The sequence below is a fragment of the Oncorhynchus nerka genome, unplaced genomic scaffold, assembly GCF_034236695.1.
Source record: "Oncorhynchus nerka isolate Pitt River unplaced genomic scaffold, Oner_Uvic_2.0 unplaced_scaffold_906, whole genome shotgun sequence".
Taxonomy (NCBI): domain Eukaryota; kingdom Metazoa; phylum Chordata; class Actinopteri; order Salmoniformes; family Salmonidae; genus Oncorhynchus; species Oncorhynchus nerka.
This window is the reverse complement of record NW_027040395.1, coordinates 261,942-280,759: the sequence shown is the minus strand read 5'-3', so window position 1 is coordinate 280,759 and position 18,818 is coordinate 261,942. Positions and strand designations below refer to the sequence as shown.

The window sequence follows — 18,818 nt, the reverse complement described above, 5'->3', positions numbered from 1 at the left end:
GTTTGGCCCAGCGTGGTTAGGGAGGGTTTGGGTTAGGGGGGAGGGTCCAGCGTGGTTAGGGAGGGTTTGGCCCAGCGTGGTTAGGGGGGTTTGGCCCAGCGTGGTTAGGGGAGGGTTTGTTTTTGGCCCAGCGTGGTTAGGGAGGTTTGGCCCAGCGTGGTTAGGGAGGGTTTGGCCCAGCGTGGTTAGGGTTTGGCCCAGCGTGGTTAGGGGAGGGTTTGGCCCAGCGTGGTTAGGGGAGGGTGGTTAGGGAGGGTTTGGCCCAGCGTGGTTAGGGGAGGGTTTGGCCCAGTGTGGTTAGGGAGGGTTTGGCCCAGGGGAGGGTTTGGCCCAACGTGGTTAGGGAGGGTTTGGCCCAGCGTGGTTAGGGAGGGTTTGGGGCCCAGCGTGGTTAGGGAGGGGCCCAGCATGGTTTTGGCCCAGTGGCGTGGTTAGGGAGGGTTTGGCCCAGCGTGGTTAGGGAGGGTTTTTGGCCCAGCGTGGTTAGGGGAGGGTTTGGCCCAGTGGGTTAGGGAGGGTTTGGCCCAGCGTGGTTAGGGGAGGGTTTGGCCCAGTTTGGCCCAGCGTGGTTAGGGAGGGTTTGGCCCAGGTTAGGGAGGGTGGCCCAGTGGTTAGGGAGGGTTTGGCCCAGCATGGTTAGGGTGGTTAGGGAGGGTTTGGCCCAGCGTGGTTAGGGGAGGGTTTTAGGCCCAGTGGTTAGGGGAGGGCGTGGTTAGGGAGGGTTTGGCCCAGCGTGGTTAGGGGAGGGTTTGGCCCAGCGTGGTTAGGGAGGGTTTGGCCCAGCGTGGTTAGGGAGGGTTTGGCCCAGAGGGTTTGGCGGTTAGGGAGGGTTTGGCCCAGGTGGTTAGGGAGGGTTAGGGGAGGGTTTGGCCCAGCGTGGTTTTGGCCCAGTGGGTTAGGGAGGGTTTGGCCCAGCGTGGTTAGGGGAGGGTTTGGCCCAGCGTGGTTAGGGAGGGTTTGGCCCAGCGTGGTTAGGGGAGGGTTTGGCCCAGCGGGTTTGGCCCAGCGTGGTTAGGGAGGGTTTGGCCCAGCGTGGTTAGGGAGTTTGGTTGGTTAGGCCCAGCGTGGTTAGGGGAGGGTTTGGCCCAGCGTGGTTAGGGAGGGTTTGGGTGGTTAGGGTTTGGCCTTTGTGGTTGGGGCGTGGTTAGGGAGGGTTTGGCCAGCGTGTGGTTAGGGGAGGGTTTGGCGTGGTTAGGCGTGGTTAGGGAGGGTTTGGCCCAGTGGTTAGGTTAGTGTGGTTAGGGGAGGGTTTGGCCAGCGTGGTTAGGTGGTTAGGGGAGGGTTTGGCCCAGCGTGTTTGGCCCAGCGTGGTTAGGGAGGGTTTGGCCCAGCGTGGTTAGGGGAGGGTTTGGCCCAGTGGTTAGGGGGAGGGTTTGGCCCAGTGTGGTTAGGGGGGGAGGGTTTGGCCCAGCGTGGTTAGGGGAGGGTTTGGTCAGGGGAGGGTTTGGCAAAGTGGTTAGGGAGGGTTTGGCCCAGTGTGGTTAGGGGAGGGTTTGGCCCAGCGTGGTTAGGGGAGGGTTTGGCCCAGGGAGGGTTTGGCGTGGTTAGGGGAGGGTTTGGCCCAGCGTGGTTAGGTTAGGGGTTAGGGAGGGTTTGGCCCAGCGTGGTTAGGGGAGGGTTTGGCCCAGAGTGGTTAGGGGAGGGTTTGGCCCAGCGTGGTTAGGCCCAACGTGGTTAGGGGAGGGTTTGGCCCAGTGTGGTCAGGGGAGGGTTTGGCCCAGTGTGGTCAGGGGTTTGGCCCAGTGTGGTCAGGGGAGGGTTTGGCCCAGCGTGGTTAGGGGAGGGTTTGGCCGGCACGTCCTTGTCCCATCGCGCTCTAGTAACTCCTTGTGGCGGGTCGGGCCAATGCACGCTGACTTCTGTCGCCAGCTGTACGCGTTTCCTCCGACACATTGGTACAGCTGGCTTCCGGGTTAAGCGAGCAGTTTGTCAAGAAGCAGTGTGGCTTGGCGGGGTCGTGTTTCGGAGGACGCAGGACTCTCGACCTTCGCCTCTTCTGAGTCCGTATGGGAGTGGCAGCGTTGGGACAAGACTGTAACTACCAATTGTAGAGAAAAAGGGGCCTTTGTAGCAAAAGATCAGTGTTGTTAAACTCTGGATGTCTTGATGTCATTGTATGTTTTTAAACTGTGGGCGTCAGTGGGCATGGCCTGAAATATTTATTTTTAAATTTTTTATTTAACATTTATTTAACTAGGTAAGTCAGTTAAGAACAAATTATTATTTACAATGACAGCCTACCGGGAAACAGTGGGTTAACTGCCTTGTTCAGGGGCAAAACAAGTCGCCTGGATTGACTTGAGATGGTACCTGTTTTAGTGGTTCCATTCTCCATCAGTAGAACAGCTATCTACTAGGGTGAAGATCTCAGGTCTTTCCTTGATTTCCCAGCATCCTCTCTTTCAATCTTCTCTGGTCATATAGGAGGAGAAGATAATCTCAGATCTCCTCCAATGAGTTTTGGAGGGGGGGAGGACGCAAGGAATCAAGGAAAGACTTTAGGGTGGTAGGTAGTCTAGTGTTGGGCCAGTAACAGAAAGGTCGATGGTTTGAATCCCCCAGCCGACTAGCTGATAAATCTATCGATGTGCTCCTTGAGCAAGGAACTTAAACCCTAATTGCTCCTGTAAGTCGCCCTGGATAAGAGCGTCTGCTAAATGACTCAAATGTACACATTTCACCAGAACAAGTAATCAGTTTCATAGTCCTTTATCTTGATGAATAGTTACACATTTACTCAATAAAAAACGAATGAAAGATGTTTCAAAGTTCAAAGGTTAGAATGAAAATTCTATGTTAAGTTACATTTTGAAATATCCAAATTATAAGATTTTTTGAGCGAATAGTTTGTATCCAATCAAAGTTTATAATCAAAACAAAATAGAAAATGCATTTGATCAAATCTGAACATGCCTCAAGATGAAAAATAGAAAAAACAAATTTAGGCCTATTTGTGAGTATGATTTTATATATACAAATTAGATTTCATGGATTTCAACACATTCTCAGTCAAAGAACAAAGGTCAGAACACAGCCTCTCTTTTCTCTCATGTGATTTCAGGTCCTCTACAAATTAGTGACATGAAGAGTGTATGTATTCTTTTATGCTCTTTCAGGACCCTTAATTGGGTAAAACTCTTTCCACACTGGGAGCAGAGGTGAGGCTACCCTCCTTTGTGTGTCACCACATGACTTTTCAGGCTCCTTAATTGGGTAAAACTCTTTCCACATTGAGAGCATTGGAATGGCTTTTCTCCTGTATGCATTCTCTCATGCATTTTCAGGCTCCCCGACTGGGTAAAACCCTTTCCACACTGCGAGCATTGGAATGGCTTTTCTCCTGTGTGTATTCTCTCATGCTCTTTCAGTGTCCCTGACCAGCTGAAACTCTTTTCACAATGGGAACAGTGGTATGGCTTTTCCCCTGTGTGTATTCTCTCATGTGATTTCAGGTTTACTAACAGGATAAAACTCTTTCCACACTGAGAGCACTGGAAAGGCTTCTCTCCTGTGTGAATCATCTCGTGCGTTTTCAGGTACCGTAACTGGCCAAAACCCTTTCCACACTGCGAGCATTGGTATGGCTTTTCTCCTGTGTGTATTCTCTCATGCTCTTTCAGTGTCCCTGACCAACTGAAACTCTTTTCACAATGGGAACAGTGGTACGGCTTTTCCCCTGTGTGTATTCTCTCATGTGATTTCAGGTCCCCTGGTCGGGAAAATGTCTTTACACACTGAGAGCATTGGAATGGTTTTTCCCCTGTGTGTATTCTCTTATGAACTTTCAGTTCTGTTGACTCAATAAATCTCTTACCACACTGAGAGCATTGGTAAGGCTTATCTCCTGTGTGTCGTCTCTCATGCGATTTTAGGTTACATAAATGAGTAAAACTCTTTGCACACTGAGAGCAGTTGTAAGACTTCTTCTCTGCATGTGTTCTCTTGTGGTTTTTAAGATTCCCTAAATGGTTAAAACTCTTTCCACACTGGGAACAGTTGTAAGACTTCTTCTCTGCATGTGTTCTCTTGTGGTTTTTCAGGCTCCATAAACGGGTATAACTCTTTCCACACTGGGAGCAGTGGTGTTGTCTCGCTGGTTCAGACGTCTCTGGTTCCTCTGAGTCGGGTCTCTCTTCTGCTAAAGACAAACAGAGTGGTTAAAACAGGGAGACCTGCATGGAATCTCCACATACATTTTAGTCATTTAGTCAGACCCTCTTATCCAGAGAGACTTACAGTCAAGTGCTCTTAGCATGTGCTCCATTGTCTCTTAGCATGTAATGCATGTGCTCCATTGTCTCTTAGCATGTGCTCCATTGTCTCTTAGCATGTGATGCATGTGCTCCATTGTCTCTTAGCATGTGCTCCATTGTCTCTTAGCATGTGATGCATGTGCTCTGTCTCTTAGCATGTGATGCATGTGCTCCATTGTCTCTTAGCATGTGCTCCATTGTCTCTTAGCATGTGATGCATGTGCTCCATTGTCTCTTAGCATGTGATGCATGTGCCATTGTCTCTTAGCATGTGATGCATGTGCTCCATTGTCTCTTAGCATGTGATGCATGTGCTCCATTGTCTCTTAGCATGTGATGCATGTGCTCCATTGTGTCTTAGCATGTGATGCATGTGCTCCAATGTCTCTTAGCATGTGATGCATGTGCTCTATTGTCTCTTAGCATGTGATGCATGTGCTCCATTGTCTCTTAGCATGTGATGCATGTGCTCCATTGTCTCTTAGCATGTGATGCATGTGCTCCAATGTCTCTTAGCATGTGATGCATGTGCTCTATTGTCTCTTAGCATGTGATGCATGTGCTCCATTGTCTCTTAGCATGTGATGCATGTGCTCCATTGTCTCTTAGCATGTGATGCATGTGCTCCATTGTCTCTTAGCATGTGATGCATGTGCTCTATTGTCTCTTAGCATGTGATGCATGTGCTCCATTGTTCACATGACCCATGTATTTTGCATGTGCTCCATTGTCTCTTAGCATGTGCTCCATTGTCTCTTAGCATGTGATGCATGTGCTCCATTGTCTCTTAGCATGTGATGCATGTGCTCTATTGTCTCTTAGCATGTGATGCATGTGCTCCATTGTCTCTTAGCATGTGATGCATGTGCTCTATTGTCTCTTAGCATGTGATGCATGTGCTCCATTGTTCACATGACCCATGTATTTTGCATGTGCTCCATTGTCTCTTAGCATGTGATGCATGTGCTCCATTGTCTCTTAGCATGTGATGCATGTGCTCTATTGTCTCTTAGCATGTGATGCATGTGCTCCGTTGTTCACATGACCCATGTATTTGGCATGTGCTCCATTGTCTCTTAGCATGTGATGCATGTGCTCCGTTGTTCACATGACCCATGTATTTTGCATGTGCTCCATTGTTCACATGACCCATGTATTTTACACTGTGTGGCTTTAAGGGAATAGTATGGTCACTATCGAGAGCAACTTGTTAGTGCATCCATCTTAAGGTAGCTTGGTGAGACAACCACAACAGTGCCATTTTTGAGATCTGGGAAAAAATGTGATTTTTTTTTTGTGTGTAGTTACCCTTTAACTGAAGTGCCACCAGACACCAGTCTGTCTGTAATGCGTGTGTTGCAATGGGAGTTTTTTCAAACAAAAATAGTAACCGGATTGATGCAAATAATCACGATTCTGGCAGGTAGGCTCCTTTATGGTTACCTTCAAATTGTCTTTCAGTCTACCTGAAGACATTAGCATCGCTAACGGGCTACACGAAGTGGTAGACATACAGGACCAACGCGCACCGCACACACAGTGCTCACACACACACAGGGTTCAACATTAAGGTACATTTACCAGGGGCAGACTGAAATTTAATGATGTAATAATAATTTCAGGTGATCATAGTTCATTTGCTGGCTGAGCAAGTAGCCTTACAGGGTTCTTACAGACATTGGCAAATTCAAGGTGTCACTACAGACCCGAGTTCGATCCCAGAACTAACAGAACTCTGCTGGTTGTCCTGGTAACAGATACCAGATCTATATTATTTGTTCAAACTAAAATACAGCACTTACTGTGATGAGTTAAATCTGATCCTTTCAAGCACTTCATTGTAATTTTCAAACACCTACATTTTAAGTTGAATTGTTCTAACAGCCTATAAGGATACAAACTTCCCCCAGTAGAATAAAAAAATTATATTTTTTATAAGCCTACCCAATGGTATTATGCATTGACATTCACATAATTAACTTCACTAGGATAGGGGGCAGCATTCGGAATTTTGCATTAAAAGCGTGCCCAAAGTAAACTGCCTGCTACTCAGGCCTAGAAGATAGGAGATGCATATAATTGGTAGATTTGGGTAGAAAACTAAAGTTTCCAAAACTGTTAAAATAATGTCTGCGAGTATAACAGAATGGATATGGCAGGTGAAAACGAGGAAAATCCAACCAGGAAGTACTATTATTATATCTATATACATTGTGTGCAAAAGGCATGAGGAGGTAGGCAAATAATTACAATTTAGCAGATTAACACTGGAGTGAGAACTGATCAGATGAACATGTGCAGGTAGAGATACTGGTGTGCAAAAGAGCAGAAAAGTAAATAAAATATAAACAGTATGGGGATGAGGTAGGTAAATTGGCTGGGCTATATACCGATGGACTATGTACAGCTGCAGCGATCGGTTAGCTGCTCAGATAGCATATGTTTAAAGTTGTTGAGGGAGAAAAGTCTCCAACTTCAGAGATTTCTGCAATTCGTTCCAGTCGCAGGCAGCAGAGAACTGGAAGGAAAGGCGGCCAAATGAGGTTTTGGCTTTAGGGATGATCAGTGAGATACACCTGCTGGAGCGCGTGCTACGGGTGGGTGTTGCCATCGTGACCAGTGAACTGAGATAAGGCGGAGCTTTATCTAGCATAGACTTGTAGATGACCTGGAGCCAGTGGGTCTGGCGACGAACGTATTGCGAGGGCCAGCCGACTAGAGCATACAGGTCGCAGTGGTGGGTGGTATAAGGTGCTTTAGTAACAAAACGGATGGCACTGTGATAAACTGCATCCAGTTTGCTGAGTAGAGTATTGGAAGCTATTTTGTAGATGACATCGCCGAAGTCGAGGATTGGTAGGATAGTCAGTTTTACTAGGGTCAATTTGGCGGCGTGAGTGAAGGAGGCTTTGTTGCGAAATAGAAAGCAGACTCTAGATTTGATTTTGGATTGGAGATGTTTGATATGAGTCTGGAAGGAGAGTTTGTAGTCTAGCCAGACACCTAGGTACTTATAGATGTCCACATATTCTAGGTCGGAACCATCCAGGGTGGTGATGCTAGTCGGGCGTGCGGGTGCAGGCAGCGAACGGTTGAAAAGCATGCATTTGGTTTTACTAGCGTTTAAGAGCAGTTGGAGGCCACGGAAGGAGTGATGTATGGCATTGAAGCTCGTTTGGAGGTTAGATAGCACAGTGCCCAAGGAAGGGCCAGAAGTGTACAAAATGTTGTCATCTGCGTAGAGGTGGATCAGTGAATCGCCCGCAGCAAGAGCAACATCATTGATATATACAGAGAAAAGAGTCGGCCCGAGAATTGAACCCTGTGGTACCCCCATAGAGACTGCCAGAGGACCGGACAACATGCCCTCCGATTTGACACACTGAACTCTGTCTGCAAAGTAGTTGGTGAACCAGGCAAGGCAGTCATTAGAAAAACCGAGGCTACTGAGTCTGCCGATAAGAATATGGTGATTGACAGAGTCGAAATCCTTGGCCAGGTTGATGAAGACGGCTGCACAGTAGTCTTTTATCGATGGCGGTTATGATATCGTTTAGTACCTTGAGCGTGGCTGAGGTGCACCTGTGACCGGCTCGGAAACCGGATTGCACAGCGGAGAAGGTACGGTGGGATTTGAGATGGTTAGTGATCCGTTTGTTGACTTGGCTTTTGAATACCTTCGATAGGCAGGGCAGGATGGATATATGTCTAACAGTTTGGGTCCAGGGTGTCTCCCTGGGATGACCGCGGCAGCTTTCCAATCCTTGGGGATCTCGGATGATACGAAGGAGAGGTTGACCAGGCTGGTAATAGGGGTTGAACAGGCTGGTAATAGGGGTTGAACAGGCTGGTAATAGGGGTTGAACAGGCTGGTAATAGGGGTTGCGACAATGGCGGAGGACAGTTTCAGAAATAGAGGGTCCAGATTGCCAAGACCAGCTGATTTGTATGGGTCCAGGTTTCGCAGCTCTTTCAGAACATCTGCTATCTGGATTTGGGTAAAGGAGAAGCTGGGGAGGCTTGGGCGAGTAGCCGCGGGGGGGCGTAGCTGTTGGCCGAGGTTGGAGTAGCCAGGAGGAAGGCATGGCCAGCCGTTGAGAAATGCTTGTTGAAGTTTTCGATAGTCACGGATTTATCGGTGGTGACCGCGTTACCTAGCCTCAGTGCAGTGGGCAGCTGGGAGGAGGTGCTCTTGTTCTCCATGGACTTTACAGTGTCCCAGAACTTTTTGGAGTTAGAGCTACAGGATGCAAATTTCTGTTGAAAAAGCTGTCCTTTGCTTTCCTGACTGACTGTGTGTATTGGTTCCTGACTTCCCTGAACAGTTGAATATCGCGGGGACTATTCGATGCTATTGCAGTCCGCCACAGGATGTTTTTGTGCTGGTCGAGGGAAGTCAGGTCTGGAGTGAACCAAGGTCGATTAGAAAGGCCTGCTCGCAGAAGTGTTTTAGGGAACGTTTGACAGTGATGAACGGAGCATGCTTGTCTAAGATGGTGAGGAAGTTACTTTTAAAGAATGACCAGGCATCCTCAACTGGCGGGATGAGGTCAATATCCTTCCAGGATACCCGGGCCAGGTCGATTAGAAAGGCCTGCTCGCAGAAGTGTTTTAGGGAGCGTTTGACAGTGATGATGGGTGGTCGTTTGACCGCGGACCCGTAGCGGATACAGGTAATGAGGCAGTGTTCACTGAAATCCTGATTGAAGACAGCAGAGGTGTATTTGGAGGGCAAGTTGGTCAGGAAAATGTCTATTAGGGTGCCCATGTTTACGGATTTAGGGTTGTACCTGGTGGGTTCCTTGATGATTTGTGTGAGATTGAGGGCATCTAGCTTAGATCGTAGGACTGCCGCGGTGTTAAGCATATCCCAGGTTAGGTCACCTAACAGAACAAACTCTGAAGCTAGATGGGGGGGCGATCAATTCACAGATGGTATCCAGGGCACAGCTGGGAGCTGAGGGGGGGTCGGTAGCAGGCGGCAACAGTGAGAAACTTATTTCTGGAGAGATTCATTTTTAAAATTAGAAGTTCGAACTGTTTGGGCATAGACCTGGAAAGTATGACAGAACTCTGCAGGCTATCTCTGCAGTAGATTGCAACTCCTCCCCCTTTAGCAGTTCTATCTTGACGGAAAGTGTTATAGTTGGGCATGGAAATCTCAGAATTTTTGGTGGCCTTCCTAAGCCAGGATTCAGACACGGCAAGGACATCAGGGTTGGCAGAGTGTGCTAAAGCAGTGAGTAAAACAAACTTAGGGAGGAGGCTTCTGATGTTGACATGCATGAAACCAAGGCTTATTCGATCACAGAAGTCAACAAATGAGGGTGCCTGGGGACATGCAGGGCCTGGGTTTACCTCCACATCACCCGAGGAACAGAGGAGGAGTAGGATGAGGGTGTGGCTAAAGGCTATCAAAACTGGTCGCCTAGAGCATTGGGGACAAGGAATAAAAGGAGCAGAATTAAGGGCGTGGTAGAATATATTCAGGGCATAATGTGCAGACAGGGGTATGGTGGGGTGAGGGGTACAGTGGAGGTAAGCCCAGGCACTGGGTGATGATAAGAGAGGTTGTATCTCTGGACATGCTGGTTATAATGGGTGAGGTCACCGCATGTGTGGGAGGTGGGACAAAGGAGGTATCAGAGGTATGAGGAGTGGAACTAGGGGCTCCATTGTAAACTAAAACAATGATAACTAACCTGAACAACAGTATACAAGGTATATTGATATTTGAGAGAGACATACAGCAAGGCATAAAGTAATCGCAGGTCTTGATTGGGAGAGCTAGCTAAAACAACTGGTGAGACAACAACAACAGTCAGCTAACACAACAACAGCAGGTAAAATGGCGATGACTAGGCAGAGAGGGTCGGGTTAACTACACACAGAGCCTGAGTTCGCGGCTGGGGCCGACAGATAAAACACAAATCAATAGAATGGAGTACCGTGATTAATGGACAGTCCAGCAGGCATCAGCTATGTAGCCAAGTGATCACAGTGTCCAGGGGGCAGCAGTAGATGGAACAGGGGAGTCGCCACTACGCTAGCACGCAGCGTTTAAAGTTAGTAGCCCGGGGGTGGTCTGCTCAGACGGAGGGGGTCTGCTCAGACGGAGGGGGTCTGCTCAGACGGGGGTGGTCTGCTCAGACGGGGGTGGTCTGCTCAGACGGAGGGGGTCTGCTCAGACGGAGGGGGTCTGCTCAGACGGAGGCCGGTTGAAGGCACAGCGGATTGAAGGCACATCTGGCTCACGGCTAACTGGTAATAGCTTCGTGGCAGTGGCGTCAGCCACTATAGCCAATCGGTAGCATCGGTGATCCGGTGCCAAGGTCCAGAGTTTACAGCAAGGATCCGGTGGGGTATTGGGCACTAGCCGTGTATGAGTGGGGTTCAGGTAAACAGCTGAGTAGGCCGGGAGGTGGGCCTCAGGGATAGCTTCGGTATTGGGTGCCGCGGAGGGTGCAAGATAGCTGTGTGCTAGCTAGCTGCAGGCTGTGAGCTAGCTAGCTGCAAGCTAGCTGAGAGAATCAGAAGTAGTGGCTCAGGGATTACGGCAGGAATCCGGAGTTGTTGTGGAGACAGTCCGATACTGGTAGATTGGCGAGTAATATCCAGGCTAAGAACAGGTCTGTGCAGAAGGTAAAAGCCGCTAGCAGTGGCTAAAAATGACTAAATAGCTTGTAACTAATTAGCTGGTTAGCTTCTAGAGGTTATTGACGGTGTTCCAAAGTTAAAAATAGTAGCGATTCTGTATCACATTGGGTGAGGCAGGTTACCGGAAGGTATAATCGAATTAAAAATCTAAAAGACATAGATATTTTTTTTAAATATATACAAAAAATACGAAAAATACAAAAGCACACGAGAGGACGAACAAAACAAAACATGCTACGCCATCTTAGATGAACAGTTCACGGGCTCTATGGCCTCCTCTACATGTGACCAGTCTTTAGGCATTGTTTCAGGCTTTTAATCTGAAAAAATGAGGGAGATACTTTCAATGGGAGGACAGTGGAAATTTCCAGACATGAGTCCAGAAAGCGATCCGGTCTTGTTTCTCCTTTTCTATTAATTAAGCTTTTGTCCGGTTGAAATATTATTGATTACAAAACGCACCAACAAAATTGAGGTTTTTGAATATAAAGAGGGACTTTATCGAGCAAAACAAACATTTGTGTAACATGGAGTATTGGGAGTGCAACCATATGAAGATCATCAAAGGTAAGTGATACATTTTATCGCTATTTCTGACTTTTGTTAATCCTCTACTTGGCTAGTTACTGTTTGTAATGACTTGCCTGCTGTTCTCAGATAATCGCATGATTTGCTTTCGTCGTAAAGCCTTCTTGAAATCTGACACAGCGTTTGGATTAACAAGAAGTTTATTTGTCCATGAGGGAGTAGTCAGTCTGACCATGTGGTACTAGTCAGTCTGTCCACGTGGTAGCTAGTCAGTCTGACCATGTGGTACTAGTCAGTCTGTCCACGTGGTAGCTAGTCAGTCTGTCCACGTGGTAGCTAGTCAGTCTGTCCACGTGGTAGCTAGTCAGTCTGTCCACGTGATAGTAGTCAGTCTGTCCACGTGATAGTAGTCAGTCCGTCCATGTGATAGTAGTCAGTCTGTCCATGTGGTAGTAGTCAGTCTGTCCATGTGGTAGTAGTCAGTCTGTCCATGTGATAGTAGTCAGTCTGTCCATGTGATAGTAGTCAGTCTGTCCATGTGGTAGTAGTCAGTCTGTCCATGTGGTAGTAGTCAGTCTGTCCATGTGGTAGTAGTCAGTCTGTCCATGTGGTAGTAGTCAGTCTGTCCATGTGGTAGTAGTCAGTCTGTCCATGTGGTAGTAGTGATAGTAGTCCGTCTGTCCATGTGGTAGTAGTGATAGTAGTCAGTCTGTCCATGTGGTAGTAGTGATAGTAGTCAGTCTGTCCATGTGGTAGTAGTGATAGTAGTCAGTCTGACCATGTGGTAGTAGTCAGTCTGTCCATGTGGTAGTAGTGATAGTAGTCAGTCTGTCCATGTGGTAGTAGTGATAGTAGTCATTCTGACCATGTGGTAGTAGTCAGTCTGTCCATGTGGTAGTAGTGATAGTAGTCAGTCTGTCCATGTGGTTGAGGTCAGTCTGTCCATGTGGTAGTAGTGATAGTAGTCAGTCTGTCCATGTGGTAGTAGTCAGTCTGTCCATGTGGTAGTAGTGATAGTAGTCAGTCTGTCCATGTGGTAGTAGTCAGTCTGTCCATGTGGTAGTAGTCAGTCTGTCCGTGTGATAGTAGTCAGTCTGTCCGTGTGATAGTAGTCAGTCTGTCCATGTGATAGTAGTCAGTCTGTGGTAGTAGTCAGTCTGTCCATGTGGTAGTAGTCAGTCTGTCCATGTGGTACTAGTGATAGTAGTCAGTCTGTCCATGTGATAGTAGTGATAGTAGTCAGTCTGTCCATGTGGTAGTAGTGATAGTAGTCAGTCTGTCCATGTGGTAGTAGTGATAGTAGTCAGTCTGTCCATGTGGTAGTAGTCAGTCTGTTCGCGTGATTGTAGTCAGTCTGTCCATGTGGTAGTAGTGATAGTAGTCAGTCTGTCCATGTGGTAGTAGTGGTAGTAGTCAGTCTGTCCATGTGATAGTAGTGATAGTAGTCAATCTGTCCATGTGGTAGTAGTCAGTCTGTCCATGTGGTAGCAGTGATAGTAGTCAATCTGTCCATGTGATAGTAGTCAGTCTGTCCATGTGGTAGTAGTCAGTCCATCTGGTAGTAGTCAGTCTGTCCATGTGGTAGTAGTGATAGTAGTCAGTCTGTCCATGTGTTAGTAGTGATAGTAGTCAGTCTGTCCATGTGATAGTAGTGATAGTAGTCAGTCTGTCCATGTGATAGTAGTCAGTCTGTCCATGTGGTAGTAGTCAGTCTGTCCATGTGGTAGTAGTCAGTCTGTCCATGTGGTAGTAGTCCGTCTGTCCATGTGGTAGTAGTCAGTCTGTCCATGTGGTAGTAGTGATAGTAGTCAGTCTGTCCATGTGGTAGTAGTGATAGTAGTCAGTCTGTCCATGTGATAGTAGTCAGTCTGTCCATGTGGTAGTAGTGATAGTAGTCAGTCTGTCCATGTGGTAGTAGTCAGTCTGTCCATGTGGTAGTAGTGATAGTAGTCAGTCTGTCCATGTGATAGTAGTCAGTCTGTCCATGTGGTAGTAGTGATAGTAGTCAGTCTGTCCATGTGGTAGTAGTCAGTCTGTCCATGTGGTAGTAGTGGTAGTAGTCAGTCTGTCCATGTGGTAGTAGTGATAGTAGTCTGTCTGACCATGTGGTAGTAGTCAGTCTGTCCATGTGGTAGTAGTGATAGTAGTCAGTCTGTCCATGTGGTAGTAGTGATAGTAGTCAGTCTGTCCATGTGGTAGTAGTGATAGTAGTCAGTCTGACCATGTGGTAGTAGTCAGTCTGTCCATGTGGTAGTAGTGATAGTAGTCAGTCTGTCCATGTGGTAGTAGTGATAGTAGTCATTCTGACCATGTGGTAGTAGTCAGTCTGTCCATGTGGTAGTAGTGATAGTAGTCAGTCTGTCCATGTGGTTGAGGTCAGTCTGTCCATGTGGTAGTAGTGATAGTAGTCAGTCTGTCCATGTGGTAGTAGTCAGTCTGTCCATGTGGTAGTAGTGATAGTAGTCAGTCTGTCCATGTGGTAGTAGTCAGTCTGTCCATGTGGTAGTAGTCAGTCTGTCCATGTGATAGTAGTCAGTCTGTCGTAGTAGTCAGTCTGTCCATGTGGTAGTAGTCAGTCTGTCCATGTGGTACTAGTGATAGTAGTCAGTCTGTCCATGTGATAGTAGTGATAGTAGTCAGTCTGTCCATGTGGTAGTAGTGATAGTAGTCAGTCTGTCCATGTGGTAGTAGTGATAGTAGTCAGTCTGTCCATGTGGTAGTAGTCAGTCTGTTCGCGTGATTGTAGTCAGTCTGTCCATGTGGTAGTAGTGATAGTAGTCAGTCTGTCCATGTGGTAGTAGTGGTAGTAGTCAGTCTGTCCATGTGATAGTAGTCAATCTGTCCATGTGGTAGTAGTCAGTCTGTCCATGTGGTAGCAGTGATAGTAGTCAATCTGTCCATGTGATAGTAGTCAGTCTGTCCATGTGATAGTAGTCAGTCTGTCCATGTGTAGTAGTAGTCAGTCCATCTGGTAGTAGTCAGTCTGTCCATGTGGTAGTAGTGATAGTAGTCAGTCTGTCCATGTGGTAGTAGTGATAGTAGTCAGTCTGTCCATGTGATAGTAGTGATAGTAGTCAGTCTGTCCATGTGATAGTAGTGATGTGTAGTAGTCAGTCTGTCCATGTGGTAGTAGTCAGTCTGTCCATGTGGTAGTAGTCAGTCTGTCCATGTGGTAGTAGTAGTCTCTGTCCATGTGGTAGTAGTCAGTCTGTCCATGTGGTAGTAGTGATAGTAGTCAGTCTGTCCATGTGGTAGTAGTGATAGTAGTCAGTCTGTCCATGTGGTAGTAGTGATAGTAGTCAGTCTGTCCATGTGATAGTAGTCAGTCTGTCCATGTGGTAGTAGTGATAGTAGTCAGTCTGTCCATGTGGTAGTAGTCAGTCTGTCCATGTGGTAGTAGTGATAGTAGTCAGTCTGTCCATGTGATAGTAGTCAGTCTGTCCATGTGGTAGTAGTGATAGTAGTCAGTCTGTCCATGTGGTAGTAGTCAGTCTGTCCATGTGGTAGTAGTCAGTCTGTCCATGTGATAGTAGTGGTAGTAGTCAGTCTGTCCATGTGGTAGTAGTCAGTCTGTCCATGTGATAGTAGTGGTAGTAGTCAGTCTGTCCATGTGGTAGTAATCAGTCTGTCCATGTGGTAGTAGTGATAGTAGTCAATCTGTCCATGTGATTGTAGTCAGTCTGTCCATGTGGTAGTAGTGATAGTAGTCAATCTGTCCATGTGGTAGTAGTCAATCTGTCCATGTGGTAGTAGTGATAGTAGTCAGTCTGTCCATGTGATAGTAGTGATGTGGTAGTAGTCAGTCTGTCCATGTGGTAGTAGTGAGTCTGTCCATGTGATAGTAGTCAGTCTGTCCATGTAGTAGTGATAGTAGTCAGTCTGTCCATGTGGTAGTAGTCAGTCTGTCCATGTAGTAGTCAGTCTGTCCATGTGGTAGTAGTCAGTCTGTCCATGTGGTAGTAGTGATAGTAGTCAGTCTGTCCATGTGGTAGTAGTCAGTCTGTCCATGTGGTAGTAGTCAGTCTGTCCATGTGGTAGTAGTGATAGTAGTCAGTCTGTCCATGTGGTAGTAGTGATAGTAGTCAGTCTGTCCATGTGGTAGTAGTGATAGTAGTCAGTCTGTCCATGTGGTAGTAGTCTGTCTGTAGTATGTGATAATAGTCAGTCTGTCCATGTGGTAGTAGTCCGTAGTAGTCAGTCTGTCCATGTGGTAGTAGTCAGTCTGTCCATGTGGTAGTAGTGATAGTAGTCAGTCTGTCCATGTGGTAGTAGTGATAGTAGTCAGTCTGTCCATGTGATAGTAGTCAGTCTGTCCATGTGGTAGTAGTGATAGTAGTCAGTCTGTCCATGTGGTAGTAGTGATGTAGTCAGTCTGTCCATGTGATAGTAGTCAGTCTGTCCATGTGGTAGTAGTGATAGTAGTCAGTCTGTCCATGTGGTAGTAGTCAGTCTGTCCATGTGATAGTAGTGGTAGTAGTCAGTCTGTCCATGTGGTAGTAGTCAGTCTGTCCATGTGGTAGGAGTCAGTCTGTCCATGTGGTAGTAGTCAGTCTGTCCATGTGGTAGGAGTCAGTCTGTCCATGTGGTAGGGTAGTCAGTCTGTCCATGTGGTAGTAGTGATAGTAGTCAGTCTGTCCATGTGGTAGTAGTCAGTCTGTCCATGTGGTAGTAGTCAGTCTGTCCATGTGATAGTAGTGGTAGTAGTCAGTCTGTCCATGTGGTAGTAGTCAGTCTGTCCATGTGATAGTAGTGGTAGTAGTCAGTCTGTCCATGTGGTAGTAGTCAGTCTGTCCATGTGGTAGTAGTCAGTCTGTCCATGTGGTAGTAGTCAGTCTGTCCATGTGGTAGTCAGTCTGTCCATGTGGTAGTAGTCAGTCTGTCCATGTGGTAGTAGTGATAGTAGTCAGTCTGTCCATGTGGTAGTAGTAGTCAGTCTGTCCATGTGGTAGTCAGTCTGTCCATGTGGTAGTAGTCAGTCTGTCCATGTGGTAGTAGTGATAGTAGTCAGTCTGTCCATGTGGTAGTGATAGTAGTCCTGTCCATGTGGTAGTAGTCAGTCTGTCCATGTGGTAGTAGTGATAGTAGTCAGTCTGTCCATGTGGTAGTAGTGATATGTGGTAGTAGTGATAGTAGTCAGTCTGTCCATGTGATAGTAGTCAGTCTGTCCATGTGGTAGTAGTGATAGTAGTCAGTCATGTGGTAGTCTCTGTCCATGTGGTAGTAGTGATAGTAGTCAGTCTGTCCATGTGGTAGTAGTGATAGTAGTCAGTCTGTCCATGTGGTAGTAGTCAGTCTGTCCATGTGGTAGTAGTGATAGTAGTCAGTCTGTCCATGTGTAGTGATAGTAGTCAATCTGTCCATGTGGTAGTAGTCAGTCTGTCCATGTGGTAGTGAGTAGTCAGTCTGTCCATGTGGTAGTAGTGATAGTAGTCAGTCTGTCCATGTGGTAGTAGTGATAGTAGTCAGTCTGTCCATGTGGTAGTAGTCAGTGTCCATGTAGTAGTCAGTCTGTCCATGTGGTAGTAGTCAGTCTGTCCATGTGGTAGTAGTGATAGTAGTCAGTCTGTCCATGTGGTAGTAGTCAGTCTGTCCATGTGGTAGTAGTGATAGTAGTCAGTCTGTCCATGTGGTAGTAGTGATAGTAGTCAGTCTGTCCATGTGGTAGTAGTCAGTCTGTCCATGTGGTAGTAGTCAGTCTGTCCATGTGGTAGTAGTCAGTCTGTCCATGTGGTAGTAGTGATAGTAGTCAGTCTGTCCATGTGGTAGTAGTCAGTAGTAGTGATAGTAGTCAGTCTGTCCATGTGGTAGTCAGTCTGTCCATGTGTGATAGTAGTCAGTCTGTCCATGTGGTAGTAGTGATAGTAGTCAGTCTGTCCATGTGGTAGTAGTAGTCAGTCAGTCTCTGTCCATGTGGTAGTAGTGATAGTAGTCAGTCTGTCCATGTGGTAGTAGTAGTCAGTCTGTCCATGTGGTAGTAGTCAGTCTGTCCATGTGGTAGTAGTGATAGTAGTCAGTCTGTCCATGTGATAGTAGTCAGTCTGTCCATGTGGTAGTCAGTCTGTCCATGTGGTAGTAGTCAGTCTGTCCATGTGGGTAGTAGTCAGTCTGTCCATGTGGTAGTAGTGATAGTAGTCAGTCTGTCCATGTGGTAGTAGTGATAGTAGTCAGTCTGTCCATGTGGTAGTAGTCAGTCTGTCCATGTGGTAGTAGTCAGTCTGTCCATGTGGTAGTAGTCAGTCTGTCCATGTGGTAGTAGTGATAGTAGTCAGTCTGTCCATGTAGTAGTAGTGAGTGATAGTAGTCAGTCTGTCCATGTGGTAGTAGTGATAGTAGTCAGTCTGTCCATGTGGTAGTAGTCAGTCTGTCCATGTGGTAGTAGTCAGTCTGTCCATGTGTAGTAGTAGTCAGTCTGTCCATGTGGTAGTAGTAGTCAGTCTGTCCATGTGGTAGTAGTGAGTCTGTCCATGTGGTAGTAGTCAGTCTGTCCATGTGGTAGTAGTGAGTAGTAGTCCAGTCTGTCCAGTAGTGATAGTAGTCAGTCTGTCCATGTGGTAGTAGTCAGTCTGTCCATGTGGTAGTAGTAGTCAGTCTGTCCATGTGGTAGTAGTCAGTCTGTCCATGTGGTAGTAGTCAGTCTGTCCATGTGGTAGTAGTGATAGTAGTCAGTCTGTCCATGTGGTAGTAGTGATAGTAGTCAGTCTGTCCATGTGGTAGTAGTCAGTCTGTCCATGTGGTAGTAGTCAGTCTGTCCATGTAGTGTAGTAGTCAGTCTGTCCATGTGGTAGTAGTGAGTCAGTCTGTCCATGTGGTAGTAGTGATAGTAGTCAGTCTGTCCATGTGGTAGTAGTCAGTCTGTCCATGTGGTAGTAGTGATAGTAGTCAGTCTGTCCATGTGGTAGTAGTCAGTCTGTCCATGTGGTAGTAGTCAGTCTGTCCATGTGGTAGTAGTGAGTAGTCAGTCTGTCCATGTGTAGTAGTGATAGTAGTCAGTCTGTCCATGTGGTAGTAGTGATAGTAGTCAGTCTGTCCATGTGGTAGTAGTCAGTCTGTCCATGTGGTAGTAGTGATAGTAGTCAGTCTGTCCATGTGGTAGTAGTCAGTCTGTCCATGTGGTGATAGTAGTCAGTCTGTCCATGTGGTAGTAGTGATAGTAGTCAGTCTGTCCATGTGGTAGTAGTGATAGTAGTCAGTCTGTCCATGTGATAGTAGTCAGTCTGTCCATGTGATAGTAGTCAGTCTGTCCATGTAGTAGTAGTAGTCAGTCTGTCCATGTGGTAGTAGTGATAGTAGTCAGTCTGTCCATGTGGTAGTAGTCAGTCTGTCCATGTGGTAGTAGTCTGTCCATGTGGTAGTAGTCAGTCTGTCCATGTGGTAGTAGTG

At 46.9% G+C, this 18,818-nt stretch overlaps 1 protein-coding gene across 4 annotated transcripts in view; it reads right to left on the bottom strand.

The window, feature by feature from the left end:
• Positions 1 to 2,693: 2,693 nt before the first annotated feature.
• LOC115115149 (zinc finger protein OZF-like) overlaps positions 2,694 to 18,818 on the bottom strand; it is a 32,626-nt gene continuing 16,501 nt past the window's right edge. For 3 of the 4 annotated variants that reach the window (XM_065016700.1, XM_065016701.1, XM_065016698.1), the window contains one exon: positions 2,694 to 4,138. In XM_065016700.1, the coding sequence (XP_064872772.1) occupies positions 3,165 to 4,138 (974 nt within the window). In that variant the 3' untranslated portion in view covers positions 2,694 to 3,164. The remainder of the gene's footprint in view (positions 4,139 to 18,818) is intronic. The other variant, XM_065016699.1, reaches the window with a different exon arrangement.